General features: G+C 32.8%; 1 protein-coding gene across 1 annotated transcript in view; it reads left to right on the top strand.

Annotated features, from left to right (window-relative positions):
• The window catches only part of LOC125693373 (adhesion G protein-coupled receptor A3-like), a 252,429-nt gene that overhangs the window by 131,647 nt on the left and 101,841 nt on the right, over positions 1-18,941 (top strand). Inside the window, exons 8-12 of the mRNA XM_048945231.1 lie at positions 2,442-2,606; positions 5,253-5,451; positions 6,865-7,014; positions 9,982-10,143; positions 13,596-13,811. Coding sequence (XP_048801188.1) covers positions 2,442-2,606; positions 5,253-5,451; positions 6,865-7,014; positions 9,982-10,143; positions 13,596-13,811 — 892 coding nt within the window. The remainder of the gene's footprint in view (positions 1-2,441; positions 2,607-5,252; positions 5,452-6,864; positions 7,015-9,981; positions 10,144-13,595; positions 13,812-18,941) is intronic.

The raw sequence follows: 18,941 nt of genomic DNA, 5'->3' as shown, positions 1-18,941 counted from the left end.
TTATAACACCTTTCAAAATAATAAAAAAAAAAATGTGGAAAATGTACTTCTTTATATTGATTTACATTCATTTTATTACATATAAAACTGGTAACATGTTCTAGTATTCATTTAGTTTTTATCTCTACCATCTACTTAAAATCAACCTGGTTTTCAGTTTTAGAATATTTGTGGTATTAACAATGGTTACTGATATTTTATGAGGAAATATATCAAAAGATGAGTATATCTGTCATATATTCTGTTCACTAAGAAGTCTCTGAGTCTTGATGCTATAAATGAATTTTTATGCTGCCTATTTTTTCATTGATAAAGGAAACAAGTACGGATAATTGTTTTTGTAAGCTCTAGGAACATACTTTTTCTCAGCTGTCTGTGAAGATGATGCAAGATTTATGGGACATATGAAACAGAACACTTAATTTGAACATATTTATCAACTGTTTAATTTCACGTAACTATTTCAATCTGACTCTGGAAAGATGTGTTAAGAGGTAGCTAAGAGCCTGCTGCTATTGGCCTTTCTCATCTGACATTTTTTACAAGATTGATTGCTTCTGTTGATATGAAAAAATATCAGTTGCTCTGTAGGAGAATGGCTAGTAATGTGTTGGGGTTTTTTTTCTTATATCCTCTGCATTAAAAAAACATACTAGAATTCATTGTAAAAATGAAATTGGAAGTTCTAAGCTACTTGGAGCTCAGACATCTAGTAAAATGAACAGTGAGATTTTTAAAGTTACTGTTTAATGATAATGTGATAGAACTTCCGGAGAATTGTAGAAGATATCTGAAGCAATTTAATTTAAATCAAAAGCTATTTACCACAGGTTGTTTGTTTTCTGGAGAGCAAGATAACAGTTCTGTAGCAAGTACTTGAGAAAATCATCCTTCATTATATGCATCTTTCAAAGGGAAAATTACATAAGCAGCTGTCTAATCACTTCCTACCTTGATTGTGATTTATTTACTTACATACCTGCAGTAATTTATATACAAGAAGATTTGAGCCTTTTTTGTAGCAAAATAGAGGAGTGCATATGTGTTATAAAAAGTTTTAAACTGAAAAAGGATGACACTTAAAAGACCAAAATTTAAAAAACGTAATATTTTTTTTAATAATGTCTGACTCTTTATGAAAGTAGCAAAGGCCCCAAGAAGAAATTTTTGAATTTTTTTTAATATATAGTTTTGAAATCACTTTAATAACTTCTGAATTCTGTTCTTCTGTTTTTATAATGTCTCTCTATCCCTCCTGACTGTATTCCATTTCTTCCCACATAATTTCTAATTGTCTGAACCACACGACATATTCAGAATTCAGCCATTTGTGTAATAAGCAAGCATTTCAGATAATTACTACCTTTTTCCTCTCCCAGCTACTTTCAGAAGCTCTACATTCATTTACATCTACATTTATAACTCTAGTAAAATTTATTTCTAGGCCAATGACAGATTTAAGAGCTAATGTATTACTTTATTAAATGTACTAATTTGCATTATTTTTGTCTAGAGTTACAGTAATTGGATAAAATGTTTCCCTGCTGAAATTATTTGAAAAACTAAACTTTTATTGACTTCATCTGGGCCTCCATTAAAAGAGTGAAATCTTCTAATTTCATCTAAAATATATAGAAAATCCTAACAAAAACAGTTCTAGGCAATTTTAAATGTTAGTGAAATTATTTCTTCTAACTATACATGGAATATTTAGCTTGGGCAGCTAAACACTGGCATAGTGCTGTACTGTACAATGTTCATATTGTAAGAGAAGCTGTTAAGTGTCTATATTTAACTTGTCTATCATTTTAATTATGCAGAGCTTATTCAACCAATTTATTGATATTAATAACTACATCTCATGTTTTGGAGAGAACAGTGTGAAAGAAGTTCATGAGTAGTACAGTGCTAAAAAAAAAAGCAACCAACCAACATCTGTCTCATCTCATATTGCATTTGTCAGGAAAGTTATATACAGCTTCCAAAGTCAATGGCTATTCGAGAAAACTTGTCCCAAGCTGCCACAGGAAAACAGATTCTGGTTTTGAACTGCCAGAGGAGCTCCAATGACAGCTGAAGGGAAGCATTCTCTGTGGGTTGGTTGTGTTGTCAATTTGAAATGTATTTCTGACTTTCAAGTAGTTGGTTATGAAACAAAAACAATATTTTATAATATTCGGGGAAAGGAGAGTGAGGACTGATGCATAACTCTTCCTTTGCGATGACTTTTGTGTTGCAGCCTCTCATGACTTAAATGGTCTATCAAATTGGTGCTGCTAAAATTTTAATATCAATCACATTTTGTCTGTCTCTATAATAACATAGAGCAAAACCCCTGTATTTTCATAGGAAATGTCTGAAGAGAAGTTTATGTCAGGAAATCAATAACTCAATCTCTATATATTTAAATGTATTCAATAATTAATCTTTTCTTTTTACAGTGAACTTATCCTGTCTAGCATTGATATTAATGCATCTGGAGATTGGGAGTGTCTAGTCAACAATTCCTATGGAAATAGCACTAAACATGTAGAAATTGTGGTACTGGAAATGGCTGCACCCTACTGCCCTGCAGAAAGAGTTATTAACAACAAGGGAGATTTCAGGTATGAATTCCTGGTTTTAAGTATGTTGATGTAGATATGGGCAATATCCGTGTTTACATGATGAGTCAGGTACAAACATGTCACTTATTTTTCTTGTCATTGTCATGGAATAGAGTAGGAAGGAAGAGCACTGTGTGATTATTACGGGAAGTGACAGATAGTGTTCAAAGAGCGGCAGTGGTTTGTAAAAGTCTGAGAATCCTTCTAATTCCTCAGTGCAAGCTTACAGAAAATTTCAGGTGTAGACCACAGCTAAATGGATGAGAGTTAATAATTTCTGAATTATAGAATATAATAACACTACATTAATGCATTAGGAGTTCAAATCTTCAGTACTTTCTTAATTCTCTAAAAGTTCTGCTACTTTTGTTCACATGAGATTAGAAGTAATAAGTAATAAAAATAACTGTTAAAAAAAACCTGCTAAAAATGATCAAAATAGTATATACTACTTGGTAAAACAAATAGATCATTAGAGGTGAGCCTAAGAACATATGCAGTTCTACCATTATATAACATGATTAGAAAGCACATCCATCCTGCTATCTGAATGTTATCATCTGCACGGTATTGTGGACTAAATGCAATTTTTGTTTCATCTTAGTTTTACCACCATATTTTAGTACATGTTCTTTCCATACAGTTACATCCTTTTCTTAATAAATATATAAATCCTACAGACTACTCAGACTAACACCAGGAGCATTTTTGTCATTTTGTATAAATCAAAAGAATAGAAGTGCCCTTTCCCTATTGATCACTTTTCCAGAAGTCTATACGCATTTATTTTTAAGATGTATATTTAAGGGGTGCTGAGTCCATAAATTCCTTTGGCATTTGAGAGGAATGAATTTAGAATTATAGAGAATTTATCAGTCTCAAGCCTAGCATGAGTACTTGAAACTATTCCAAAAGTTTATCCTCAGACATGCAGCTATCTCACCAGTAATTTTTCTTGGAAAGGTCTTTGAAGTATTCATAACATAGCAAGCATGTAAGTAAAAAGAGATGTAGCACAAAAGCAAAGCTGGAATGAACAGTTCTTTTATTGAGGAAAAAATGAAAAAATCTTTAGCAACTTTGGAAGCATCGTTCTTTCAGTTCACCAGCCTAGGTGGTATTTATAATTGCACAACTGTCGTCAGAGTTAGGCACAATGTGAGTCACATTGAACTGGCTTTAAGTAATCAGATTTTTTCTCTATGGTGGCCATATTTTGCTGATATTTTGTTTTACAGCTCACTATAAGATAATTCTGAGATGCAAGGGTATGTAATGTAATGTTACAATTTCTAATCATAAAGACCAGATTCTGCCACCTGTGTTAAATGTCAGTGTGCTTTAGTTTCAGAATAGTCTTTTCTGTTTTACTTTTGAGGTAGGGTGCTACTCTAATTGTATTAACACACAATTAGTACAATTGTGGCCCAATAGCATTAATGCTGATATTTCACTAAATTAATATTTCAGTGCAGAGGCAAGAGCAGTATATAATAATACTATATGTAGATTTTTTTTTGTGATGATCCTTTCATGTTTCATTTTGCTTCAAATGATTATACATCACATGAATTTCTCCAGTGACAGTTAGCTATGGCACATAAAAATAATTCTCTTCTTACCTTTCCATTTTGAGACTAAGAAAACATACAAACCTAGCCTCAAACCTGTCCCTATATTATGTAACAGTGTCAAAATGGATCTGTGTCTTTTAAGTAACAGGAGCTAATATGCACGAATGAGCAAAGGTTGATTATCAAGGTGTGTGTCATTGGCAGGCAGAATTTTTTTTTGTGATTGGTTTCAGTCATTACATCAGTGCAATTAAAGTTAAAACCACATTCTTTCCAGACATGTTGACTGTTGGAACACAGTTTTGTTTGATTTTTCCGCATTACCTGATCTTGCCACAGCCATACTAGCCTGAAAATCACCATGGATTTGTACCCAAAGGAATAGATTGCATTTGTGTTGTTAAAGAGAATGCAGCAGATATACAAAAGATTAATATTCCAAAATAGGCCCCTGAAGTAAATAGAACAATTCTGGCTCCTCTTGACTTACTGTTTCTTTTTAAAAACAATTTTGCCATCATAGTAGATAAATCTCATATAGTAAATACTTCATTTTTGAGATTTATCTCCTTCTTCCTCCACAAGACAATACCCTCTGCTCAGACCATACCTATTGGCTTCTGATATATCCAGGAATTTTTGCTTCTCTAAGCTTTGCCGCAGAAAGGGCTACGTAGCTTTAGGTCAAAATGAAAAGTACAGATTGTCGTCTTTATTTTGAGCCTTTACGTTTTGCAACATTTAGTAATATTGTTTTCTTCTTGATGAGTTTCTGCTGTGCCTTATGCAATCTTCATAGGCAAAAGTTGGAAAAATTCCATTCATTTATTTTTCTTTAACACCAAACAACTTCCTAGAATTAATTCAGAATTAATGTGTGGCTAGCCAGCCTCAAGCCTGTGTAATTTCAAGATTTTCGTGGAAACAAAGTAATCCATTATAGAACACAATGAGGTAAAATTTAAACAGCCATTTTTTTCTCTCCTATATCATGCGTATTGTTGCTATATTGTCAGTTGCCTTTAAATATGAAGTTTTATATTTTAATTTTTTGCTTCCCTGCTGTTCACAGGTGGCCCAAAACTTTGGCTGGAATCACTGCTTATCATCCTTGTCTTCAGTATTCATTTAACTCCATTGCCTTTCACAATGGTGTAGAAGAGTCTAAGGCATGGCGTAAATGTAATCGAACTGGACGCTGGGATGAAGAAAACTATTCTGAATGTCCTTATTCACAAGAAATAACTCAAGTTCTTCATGCTTTCAGTCAGGTAACACTGAAATCCAGGGCTTCTTTTCTGTAGTACTGATTTTATGGGATAGCTTGCAAGAAAATGTGTGTTCAGCCACAAGTATGGGATATTTGGGCTTTGAATAAAATGTTGATGTTTTTATTTATTTATCTATTTTTCTGGCAGTGGTTTTGGTAATTGATGGTGCCGTAGCAACATGCAGTGCGCAGTATCTATTGTCTTTAATATTTTTCTTTCTCTGGGTGTCTAGAATCTAGATGCCATTAATAACATTAGCAGGGTCATCTCTGCTTCACTGCAGTTCCTTATTTACCTACTCCTCATGCATTTTTACCAGAAAGACATTAATTTCTCTTGAAGTTCTATATCAGGGTTTTGCTGACTGAAGTCTGTTTTCCCACTGCTGTTGTAATATATTTAAAAGAGCTGCAGAAATGAGACCAAAATGTCTTCCTGATGCATTCCAGGGCAAAAACAAATAAACAAAAAGACCAAACAAACAAACAAAAACAAAACTCCAAAGCAGTATTCAGTTTCTTTCGGATCCTTTCAGTATTTCAGGGTTTCTTACTGATAAGTTAAAGAGAAGGTGAGATTTAAAAAAAAAAAAAAAAAAAAAAAAAAAAAAAAAAAGCATATGGGTAGAAATGAAAAAGAGCATAACAGTGAACAGTGAAGAGCATGAAGAATGGTACTGGTCTGTAATTGCCATAGTAACTCTTACCACTTTCAGTTTGCTTGATGATTTCTTCCTAATTAATAGCACTAGATGCTATATTGCTTTAAAGTTTATTCTATGTTAATAATTACTATGTGAAGAAATCCAATGGAATTACATGGTAGTAATTCTGTGTGGAAGAAAGGTCATCTCTAGACTCCAGAATTCCCACCTGCTCAAAGCAAGGTAAGCTACAAGGTTAAGTCAGGTTTCTCAGGCTCTTTTAAAAGAGGTTTTTAAAAACCTCTGAGGATGGCTGCACAATGTTCAAATACCTGACTACTACCCTTGCCATAGAAAAGGTTTTCCTCTTATTCTGTCCAAACTTCTCTTCTTTCAGCATAGTACCATTGTCTTCCTTCCTTCCACCATACTCCACTGTATACATGAAACCTGACTGGCATCACTGTTCTTGTCAGTGTTGCAAAGGCAAGGACAATTTTTAGGCTGATGAAATATTTTGAGGCCTATGTGTTCCTGTCTAGAAAAATTAGTCATGCAAAAATTTTCAGTATTTGTTGACATGTGGTGGTGTCTGGAGATGACAGCAACTAAATCTGAGACTTAGGGTAAAATATTCTACTGACATTTATGTGTATAGTACTAACAAGTGAAATAATAGAAAGCATTATACAAATGGATGGGATCTCTATTTTTAGCAAAGAAAAAAGCCAGCAGATTCATCACACCAAGCAATTCTCATGTATTTTCAGATGCACATCAATTTGACGACTGTACTTGAATTTTCCCGCCAACTGACAGCCTACACAAGAGGTGCTTCCCACTTTGCGGATAAAATGGATGTAATATATTTGGCTTATATAATGGAAAAGTTAATTGTCTTCGTGGATGAAGTTGAAGATGTAAGATATCTTCTGTGTACTGAAAGTATCACGTAGAAGTGAAGCCTCCACATATGGCCCTGTTCTTAATGTATGCAGGCACACACTGAAGCTTCTAAAACTGCTTGCCTGCTATTCAGCCACAAACATTCTGCATATGCTGCTGCGTCATTCTTTATGTCAGACAGCTGAGCCATCTCATCTGACTGACATTATTCCTTGTGCTAAGGAAGAAAAATTGCGTTTCAATAAGACACATCCTTAATTTTCTTTTTCATTTTTATTTTTGCCTTAACTTACATTTAGAATGAACTTGAGCTACTCCTCAAACTGGCCACTTTTTTGCTTTCATTTATAAGTTCCTCGTCCTTTTATTTTCTCCATTTCATCAGGAGATTTTAACTCAGTTTACTCAGTGTAGCAGTTTATATAAAGAGAAGAAAACATGGCTTTTAAGTACAAATTTCCACACGAACTTTTAGCATAATGTATTCTATTTTCACAGGGAAATCTAACAAGAGTTGTGCAAATCCTATGGGAAAAATAGATTTTACAGACAGCAGCAATGTTCACCATAGTTTTTACTGTTAATTTTCAGAGTGACTGCTTTTATAAGATTTCATAACTTGTAATTTTTGTACACATGATAGCTATCATTAAAACGTATGTTTTCTTTGGTTTGGCAGCATTCATTCCATTCTTACTCTGAGGATTGCAACAGTTAACATTTTAGTATCAATTTGAGAAATCCTCCAACTTCAATTTCATCATCATATGCTAGGCCTAAAGTGTGTTATTAAGGGATCTCTAAGAATCATGTTTCAAAGCTACAACTATGAAAGCCTCTTCGTTCAAAATCCTTTCTGGAAAAAAAAAAAAAAATCCAAAAAGAAATATTTGAATGTATCCATGAGGCCTCTTTATTTTTCTTGTACAAGCAATTGATGCATTATGCATTAAAACTGAGCATCATCTCTGATATCTTAGTTGATTTGTTCCATCTTTAAAGTAGGTTTCAGTTTCTGGTTTTTGGTACTGAAGCTTCTCCATTTCTGCCACTTATTTCTACATCACTTATTTTGTAATCTCTTGTTTTCATAATTTAGAACACTGTCTTCATTCATCTGTTTCATTCTTTTATTTTGATTTTTCTTTTTTTGTGATTTTCAAAATAACTTTTAACATCTGTGCCAGAGGAGGTGACCCATTGTTGCTGAAACGTACCCCTCACTGCCTCACAGCGCTCATATCCACATGTTTGGTCTCCATAAATGTCCAGTAAGCCTTGATGAATGTCAGTGGGTGCCATTTTTTGCAGAAGAAGGAATTCAGTGACCTACCTTTGCTTCATACACACTCCATATCAATCACCATTTTGTCAGACTGCTCTTCTGCTGCCATCCATCACACAGCAACAAAATGTAATGGAATATTGGCAGAAAGGTTCAACCTGTAATACCATAGCACCAACATCTGCCACTGATATTGTGGACCAACATAATAAAATGGGAGGCATTACTTTTGGAGCAGCCTTTGTACATTTTAATAAAAGTTAGTGGTACTTTGACTCATCTTGGATTCATCTCTCAAAGCATCAACTGCTTTAAGGACAATTACCAGGAATATGTACATATATTAGCCCAAAACTTTGTATTTCTACTGTCATGCCTTTATTCTTCAATGATGTATTTAATTATAATATAAATTAATACATCTTTTTATTTCTCATCTTTTTTTATATTTATAGCCAATTGTTCTGCCCTCAGTTAATTACTGCTTGCCTTATTAGTGCATAGTTTAATCTTTTTGCATAAATCAGTCTTTAAATGTGTTTTATTATTCATTATATCCATAACTATTTTTCACATTGTCACATCCATCTACAATTACATAGTAATCACATGCTCAAATATACATTAAATATTTCAGGAATAGTTGCATATAATGTCTGATTATTTATCTCTCTTTTTTTTGCAATGCATGTGAAATGTATTTTTTATTGGAAATTTTATTTTTTATTGGAAATTTTATTTTTTATTGGAAATGTATTTTTTATTGGAAAAAAAAAACATAGCTTGTCTTTTTTTAAACATTTTTCTCCAATGCTGAATTTCTTTCTACATTCCACTGAATTATCTGTGTATTTGCATTATTTTTCTGTTCCTATCAGTTTGACATCTTAGCCTCTTAAGGTTTTTTTAAGTTGTGTTTCTCTCTCGGTCATTTTTTCTGTATTCAGGTGATACCCTTGTGTACCTTTGGCAAGTCTTTGTTTCTCAGAAAGTCACAAACCTTCAAAAATAATGGTAAACTCAGATTTACCATTTACCATCTTACTGAAAAATGTTATAAAATTTTTGGAAGTAAATATTTTAATTTTTAATTGAAAGCATCACCAAAAATACTCACAGTGAAGGTTATTCTTTCTAAATTGAGTAAGCTAATAAGATTTTGAAACACACAGTTACATTAAAAACTCCAAAATATCATCTGACAAAGGCTGGGATTTATCAAATAGAATTAGTCAGAAAAGTAAATTAAAATACACAAAACTATAAGCCCATACTTTTTGTATAGCCAGTGAGATATTACAGGTTTGTATTAACACTTCACTTATATCTCAAATTTGCACTTTTAAGTCTGTAATTTATTTCAAATGAATTCTTTCTCCCCTGCAAGATTCTTTTATTAACTATAATGCAGTTTTTAGAGGATCATGGCCAATTTTTAATTGTTTAAGGAAGAGTTTAATAATTCTGGAATACTGTTAAGAGAAAGTCGTCGTCCCCCCCCCCCCCTTTTTTTTTTTTTTTTTTGAAGGTAGTAGAGTTGTTATTTTCTTGGTATTTACATTTCAGTCCATCTAATTTTCTTAACAGAATGTGGTTACTAAAAGAAATACAATCCCAGTTCTTAGTTGTGTTTTTGCATACTTACTTCCTACTGTTGTATTTTGCAGAAAATACTTGTTTGTTTTTTAATTTTCAGATAGGGGATGCTCTCATTGAAATTGCCAGCAATATAATGTCTGTTGATGACCATGTGTTGTGGATGGCTCAAAAGGAAGACAAAGCCTGCACCAGAATTGTGCGGTGTGTGGAACACATTGCAAATCAAATACTGACCAGCAACATTCAAGTTATTTCGAAGGTATTTCATAAAATCACAAAGCACTTTTGTCAAAAATTATTTTTAAAATGTTTTCTTTGTAATTTTTATTTCTAAATTCTACGTAGAGAAGAACAAGACTGTAAAACCAGATACACAGCATAGCATAGATATACTTGGATTCTGTAGAATTTTTTTCCTGGATTCGGTTTGGAACACTGAAACATTTTCCTGAGAATCTCTGATGATATTAAGAATAATTTTGCTTGGCTTTGCTTTTATATATTTATTCTTACAATAGACTGTTTGCAACACTATATTTCTAGTTTTCCTAGCGCTTCATTCCTATAGTATTTGGATTTCTTTTTGAAAGGGATACATTGAGTGAGAAATTTATAATAATAAAAAAAACAGGACACTCCCTTATTACTTAAAGTTCTCAATATACCTTTCACGAAGGCGTCTAGACAACACTTTCTAAAGCAGTTAGAAAATATTCTAAAAAGATGTCATAAAGGTTATTAATTTGCAGTCAGTGTTATTTAGAAGCAAGCTGTAGCAGTATGAAATAACTGTACTTAGTTCTTGTTCTCCACCTACATGAATTTGTCATTTGTATACTGAGGAGTTGTCATTTGGGTATTGAGAAAGTCTTTGTCACTTTTAACATCTAAGTGGTAGAAATATGTGGAAGGTAGAAAGGCTTGGAAATTATAGAATTTTAGATAAATATTTCAAAGCCTTATTACTCTCTTAGTTATCTTTCTTGATTTTAAGCAACATTTATTATTTTGTCAAGTGCTCTATTTTATTTTTATTTTGTTGAAGATACTGCAGAGAAGTGAAATCAGTGTTAGCTTCAATTAGGGCAATAAAGTATTTAAAAAAAAATTGAAAAAAGGAAATGTGGACCAAGTTGAATTACATGCTGAGCTGAACAGCATAATGACTTTAGTCCCTTTGCTGTACAATTTTAGTAAAGTGTAGTATTCTTCTACTTGAAGAATAAACTGACAAAACTTCTTGGATTTTTTTTTTTATTTAATTCTCTTTTACATAAAATGATCAAATTTGCTAGAATTGTTTATTTTTATTAAGCATGCAGAGACAATAATTTGCTTTTTTGAAGTATTTTGTAATGTGACAGCTAGGAGGCTTCTGTTGCTTTATACTTAAGGTATCTTTTAAATGGCAAGTGCCAAAGGTCTTTTTTTTTCTTGTTACTGCTTCAGAAGGAAGTTGACGTTACTGTAAACAGCAATGTTCTGTACTGACATATAGATCTCAGTCTCTAGCCTTTTTACTATGCCTTATATTTTTCACTTCTTGCACTTTTCTGAAGGATAATTAGTTTATGGTTGAGTGCAATTTGTAAATAAACAAAGCTGTGGAGTTTTTCTTTTCGTCATCTCACACAATAACAAACATGTCTGTTCTTTCTGCCAGCCAGAAGACTATATGCAGAAATTGCATCTGCTTTCACCTCTTTTTCTATTTTTTACCTTTTTTTTTTCTTTCAAACAACAGCACATAAAACCCTCAAAGCTTAAGTAGCCACTGGTTTATAAAATACTTTCTGAAAAAAACGGACCTTGATAAATTATGTTAGTTTTACAACATATGCACAGCTGCATTCCCTATAGACTGAGAAGCTAAATGGAAGCCGTGGCTTCTGCTGTTATTCCTATGCTATTTTTGGAAGACAAAAATGGTTTTCCATTTCGTGGAGGTCAGAAAAATGCCAACATGGAAACAGTCATTTAGATCTTCTTAAATCTCTCTTGCAAAATATACTGTAGATACACCCTGGGGTATTGAAACCCCCACAGAGGCCCTGTGCACAGCCAGCAAGGTGTATCCCAAATTAATTTCCCTTCAGTATTGTTCTGAGGTACTTTACTTCTGCTCATATTTTTGTGTTTACTTATGTCAGATCTGCAGTTTGAGAAAGAAGACTTCCAGCGGATGATAAAACTTGTCTCCTTAGTCCTGTCAGGGGTCTTTAAGATTGATAGATTGACTTGGCTTAGAAGAGACCTTAAATTCCCACACAGTTCTGTCCTCTGATGTGGGCTGGGTACCATCCACCAGATCAGGGGCTGGGGCCCCATCCAGTTCAGCCTTGAACACCTTCAGGGATAGGGCAACCACAGATTTGCTGTGACACAGGCCTCTGGCTGTGACCATTCAACCAATTCCTTATCAATCAAATAGTCCATGCACCATCTCTCTCCAATCCATATCTGTCCAATTTAGAGATGAGGTTGTTGTGTGGACCAGCTTCTGGCGTGTTCATTTCGCTCTCCACCTGATAAAAGCCAGAATATTTAATTATAATTGCAACATAGTTGTTGTTTTTGTTTTTATTCTTCGCCACTTTGTACTATTCTTGTATTACCCCTGTAAGGATCCTTTTTGGCCATTTTGCCTTCATGTAGGTTTAGAAAATGGACTCCACATTGTCATTTTCTATATCTCCAACTCAAAATTATTAGCTCATGGTTTTTCGTAACATGTACCTTTCTTACAGATGCTTGTTTCCATGGATAATTTTGCTCTGCATTCATCTACATCCATTTCATAATTCATTTGAGAGTCCTAATAAGGAGCAGCTTCAACTTCTATTTTACCCGTCTGTTCCTATATACAGTGTGTTCACACTATTTAAACATTGCCATAGGATTATTTTGAAAATGAAAAGATTAATTTTAAAGAGTTTTGTATTCAGAATTTAGAAAGTAGGGCTTCCTTGTGAAATCGCTTGAACTGTCACTACGATATCCTCCAGCTGACATTTTCTTATCATCGTCTCACAAATATGAATGAAGAAACTAGTTCTCTTTCCATTCTACAGCACAAAGCTTGAAGTTCTAAATAATTAAATGGCTCTAGCCAGGGTTTTAGAAATGCATTACCACAAAGAAGTTTTAACTGAGACATGTAGCTTGATTCTGGTAATATGGATAATAGTACTATGCAAACATGATAATGGAACATGATCTGTGAAAGACATTCATTCAATCCATCAATCCATCTAACAAATAGCTAAGCATCTTTCTATTTCATTTCTATGGCACAGAACACATCCTTGTCCATTTTAAAAATAATTCCTACTACTGCTGTTGCTAATTGACTTCATATCTGTATTGCTTTAAATCAAGATTAAATCTGCTGAAGCTGATAATGGCACAGTTGCAAAACTGGTACAGATTGAGAAATAAAGGTATTTTAAAATATTTATTAGCTGTCTTGTCATCTCTTTTTACTTATACCTAAGAAGTTCTCAAGCAATCTGTCCGTACTGTTGTAGAGTTCTATATCAGTTTTTAAAAATAAGTTCCATTTTCTTTCTTACTCATATGCATTATGTATGGAAGCATGTACAAACACAATCTTCATAAACTATGTACAATAAATACACAATGCAATTGTAATTATATGTAATTAAAAGTAATGAGTTAGCAATATCTCTGCTTTTCAATATGTTTTGACAGGTATCTCATAATATTGCTCTGGAGGCCTTTATGATCAAGCCATCTAATTTCATGGGAATGACTTGCACTGCCTTCCAAAAAATACCTGCAAATGTTGACAAGTCAGTTGTACATGATTTGGGAAGCTGGGAAGCAGATCCCCGTTCTGATCAACATTTGAATTTCAAGTGCAACACTGGCAATCTGAATGGTTCCTTGTTGAATTCTTCTACCAGGGTAAGTCAGTGCAGTCACAGATATAGCTTAAATTTTTGAACGTGGATAATAATTTCAATATTTAAATTGCTTTAGTATGTTGTATTGGGTATTTTGTTGTTCTAACATATCCTATACTAATAATGCAGAATGTGAATATAAATAAGTAAATATTTTGTTCTTTCTGTCTCCAGGTCTAGTTCTGAAAACGTTTCCATGTGTAACCAATCTATTTGAAGTAATTTGGCAGTGTTTGTTTTAGTGAAGTGCTCTCTGGATTTTACATTTCAGAAATTTTCAGACTAATAAGTCAGTGGAAATTATCTTTACATCCACTAAACAGTATTACATTCTCTTTTCTCTGAACTTTATGCAGAGGGAGGGTGCTACATTGCAGTTTTTGAGTAGTAGTCCAAGAAACACAATAATAAGACTGTTAATAGAACACACTGTTAATATCAAATAATGAAGTGGAACAATTAAGTTTTGATCTAGTAGGAAATGGAATTTTGCATTTGGCTGGGCATGTTATTAAATTTAAGTCTTGCAGAGTTGAATTTTTGTTATCCTTCAGCTGAATCTCAGTTTAATAGCCTTATTTCTTGAAATTCTTCATATGACAAAATGATACTTTTCTGGATAATACTACCAGTTTATTGAACTTTGAAATTATTTTGATTGAAGTTATTTTCTCTTTGGTGCATTTTAATCTTCTGTACAGGTTAGGCAGAGATGTGGCAGTAACTTACGCTCTGGTAAAAAGAGGCCGTCTTAATAATAGAAGAGGCGGAATTTCTTTTTTTTTTTTCCTGCAATGGAATTAATTTCCTCTGCGGACACTGTTCACTTGTCTGTCTAGGATGACCTAGACAGTTGTCTGAAAAGAGGAGATTGACATTTATAAGATGAAAACCAAATGTCAGAGATCTAAAAGCTAAAACAGGGAGCTGAATCTAAAACATATATAAAGGAAATTCTACTGTCTGCATGAAAGAAGATTACCTAGAACTATGCGAAGCAATTTTAAAGTATATGATATATATCCTGTGAGAAGTGATGTTATTATCATTTTAGATCACTAGATCTCATGTCTGAATTTTCAACAACACACTGCAGAAGATTCAGATGTTAGTTTCATGGCCAAAAGACCAAAATTTACTTAGGTTGTAATGTAATACGTGAATCCTGAAAAGCAGGAAGCTTCCATTCATTGTTTTCTGTAACTTTTACACTAAGCCCTCCTTTAACTCATTCTGAAATGAACTGTATTCCTTATGTTATTTTCTTCGCAGTTTAATAGAACAAATTGTATAAATGTAATTGATAACAGAAAATGGAATTCTTTGTCATTATTCCAAGCCACATTAATTCTGTATTTTCTCTGTGGAGGCATACAGTAAACCTACTTCATAGTGTTGTATAAAATTCAGGAAACTAGAGTTTGTGGTGGAGGTGGGAGTCGCTGGTTTTCAAAGCTTAGTCACTGTATTTTAAAGTACTCATTACTCTGACTACTTAGAACTTCATTTTAGATGATGAACTTATTCTTAGAATATTTCTCTACTTAGCATAGGATTAATCATAAAGAAGAAAAAAAATCTAATGAAAACTCCTAAGTACAAATGATAATTACAACTTTAATTTACTTCTAATAAAAGCATAAAAGGTTGTCCTTAAAGAGCTCATTGAATGAGAGGGTTTACACTGTTTTATGATAAAAACTTTATCTTTCTTCAAACTCATAACATTGTAAGTCGTCTGCTCACTAAGTATAAACAATTGTTTATGACAGTGATCTGTTGACAGCCAGTTCTACTAATGAATTAGAAAAAGTGTACATTCATAAAGCAGTTTGTGGAAAGTTGATGGGAGAGGACTAAGTAAGCAACCACAAGCTCTCTAAATAACACATCAGATTTTTTGTAGTTTGCCTATACTGATATTTTCAGGCACCAGTAGGAAATTGCTACAAATTTAGTAAGTAGTTGTCTATTCGTTGTTTAACCTGATCTACGTATTATGAAATAGAGAGCCCCCAAAAGGGGATGAAATACTGAAGGAAAAAATAAAATTAACAAGAATAATTGAAAACTAAATAATTTAAAAGATACTGAAAGAGGTTTTAAAAACTTTGGGAGACAACTCTTAAAATATGCATATATCAACTTGTGTTTCAAATACGTGGAAAGTCCTTTATAGACTATCTTGCAGTATTTAAAAATACTCTCAGGCAAAGTATTATTTCAGTGTGATGCACAGATTTTTGTCTTTCAATCTCATTTTGGCTCTGCAGTCAATAAACAATCTGAAAGACTGAAAAAATTATCACTATTGCAGATCAAAAGTTTTGCTTTGTCTTAAATCCCATTTCTGCTGTTAGAAGTAGACATTTTTCATTGCCTACCTGAACTCTATCGGATGAAAAAACATGGCTCAGTTATATGTTCCTGTTTTATGATACAGTGGCTTGTATTTTGACACAGAGTATGTTTTGATCCTGGTTAAATAGGCCTAAGGGTGTCTTTCCAGTCTTCCTACTTAGAGGAGTGCTACTAATACACTGCCACATAGCCTGACTGTACTGTAGGGATATCAGTACTGATAGGCAAATACAGGGCTACTGTAACACTTGAACTCAGACAGTGTGAAAACAGTTTAATGCTATTGAATATGAGTCTGGTGTCTGATTCCCATTTGATATATAGTAGTCTGAACCTAATCCCTGTTCTAGCCTTATCCTATAAACTATCTCCAGTGTGTAAAGATATCAGTTATACAGTTAATTCTTTCCTCTGCCTCACTAAAATTCCATTAAAATGAATTGTTTGAATGTCCTGCCTATCACAATTAAACATTAAGTTTATAGATGATTGTAAACTCAGTATTCACTCTTGGACTTTTAAGAAAATATTTTATTAACATAATTCATGGTTTCGGTGTCTCTGTGAACACTTGTTAAATGAGTAAAATTGTTCATCTCTCTCTAGTTTCACTGGTTGTTCATTTCATGCAGGACTGAGTTCAGGGGAGCAACAATAATCTGTATCTTCCCATGTAATCACTGATTTCTGAAATTCAAATTCCACTTAAATATGCTCAATATATTTCATTTTACTATTACATTTTATTTAGTCTTTATATTTTTATGAGCCAGACAGGTCTTTTGATTTATCAGATTGCATTGCAGGTGATGTCCATATGCTAAAACATTAAAAATTGGTGTTAGCATTGATACTAGCCATATTAATAATGAAGAAAAAATCAAAAGTGCTTTGACAAAATTGTTTGATCACTTACTTATATAACTTTGAGTCATTATACAATTATAGAAATATTTTTTCATAGGCATAATCATAAGCTGTAAAAAAAAAAAAAAAAAAAAAAGCTTTTTTCTTGCATGAAGTCAATTTGAATATCAAACCATACAGATAATGTAAAAGTTTATAGTACATTCATACATAAAATTTGGCAGGATTACACAGAAGAACTTGATGCAAGGATTTCTACTACCTCCCACTACTTTGATTGCGATAAAGCACAGAAAATCCCGAAGAGAAACTATGAAGGGAAAAGTTATAAGCTGCATAAGACCTGCTTTCTAATTGGCCTTTTAATAAAAGTGCCTTTCGCTGCAACTCAGTGCATGTGAAATGCTCCTAATCTTTATAGATAGTTAATTATATCAATTTAGAAGCTGTCTAGTAGGTTGTGCAATAATTAACTTACTCATTAATGCAAAAGCTAATTCTTATATAAATAATAATTACAATTTATACTGGAAGTTTCTAAGGCAGTGTTAGGTGTGCTGTTTACCCAGTTATATGTTCCAAAATGATTTCATTTCTATGGTACTACTAAATAAACAGGTAGTTTTGACTTTAAGATTTGAACAGTGCCTCATACATTTTCATTAACAGAGGTTTATGTGTATTCTAATTACATGTGAACATGTTTATGTGAAGCATTTTCTTTCTGCTACCTTGATTGAGTTGCTTATCCATTACACGTACATTTTGCAGAACACACGTACAGCATTTTTGAGGGCAAATGAAAAAGATCAGCTGAGGAAATTTTAAGTTCAAAGAAATGTGTAAAATTAGTGAAGTCAATTAAAATGTAGTGCAAAATGAAAATATTTCCAGCAACTTTCCCAGGAGTTGGCTATTTTAAATCAATTTTTCTGATCCAATCAGTCAGATTAACTGTTCACCCAGTCCTGATACTTCTTCATTCAATTTTAAACTTTAAAAAAACCAAACCAAAACAAAGTATAAATGTTTCCAGTCTTTTATTGAGAAGATTCACATAGCAATGTTGTATAACCACATACATCATACTAACAAAGTATTAGCTAAGGCACCCAACAAAATACTACTGTACTACCTACAATAAAATTAGGTCAGTAGGATAATTTTGTATTTCTTCTTCTGGAGTACAGTAGTTGTGTTCTTATGTGTAGTGTGAATGTGTTGGCATCACCATTTCTGTCATGATTTCTTCTAATTACTCAGCATGCATCATTTGTTTGAGAGTATTACAGCACCTTTATCACCAAACACTGCAAACTTTGATTATATCTGTACAACATAGATTGCTACAAGATTATCATTTTCTTTTTTTCTGAATCTGTAGCTTTTATGACTGCAGAAATAAACAAAATATTGCCAAATGAAGCAGTAAACCAGGAAAAAAAAAATCCCACCTAGTTTCTCAGTTTACATACAGTGAATATTACAGTGATGCAATGGACTCAGTACCAATAAACACAACATCATAATTTATTTTGGTTTCAAAGCAATTTTTCTCCAAGTGTCATCATTATGATCAGGTCAAGACTCTTTACATTACATACTATAATTTTTCCTTTTCCTTTTCTTTTGGGAATTATCTGTTTTTTCCCATTTTCTTCTTTGCCTGCTCCTTTCTTTTTGTGTCTTAGAACTCAAAACATTTTGCTCTTCTTTTATTGAGTATTGACACTAATTTGTGCATTTACTGTGGGAACTTCAGGGAAAGTTTGCTTGGATATAAATTGTGCATTTGAATTTTATAGTAACTATTCTAGATCTACTCTTTCAGTAGTTTGTTGATATTGTCAAAAACAGATGTCTTTATGTGATTAAGAGATTTTAAAATTTTATCTGCTTTCAT

This window comes from Lagopus muta, chromosome 5 (genome assembly GCF_023343835.1).
Source record: "Lagopus muta isolate bLagMut1 chromosome 5, bLagMut1 primary, whole genome shotgun sequence".
Lineage (NCBI taxonomy): Eukaryota > Metazoa > Chordata > Aves > Galliformes > Phasianidae > Lagopus > Lagopus muta.
The sequence above is the reverse complement of the archived record's forward strand: the minus strand, read 5'-3'. Positions and strand labels throughout refer to the sequence as shown.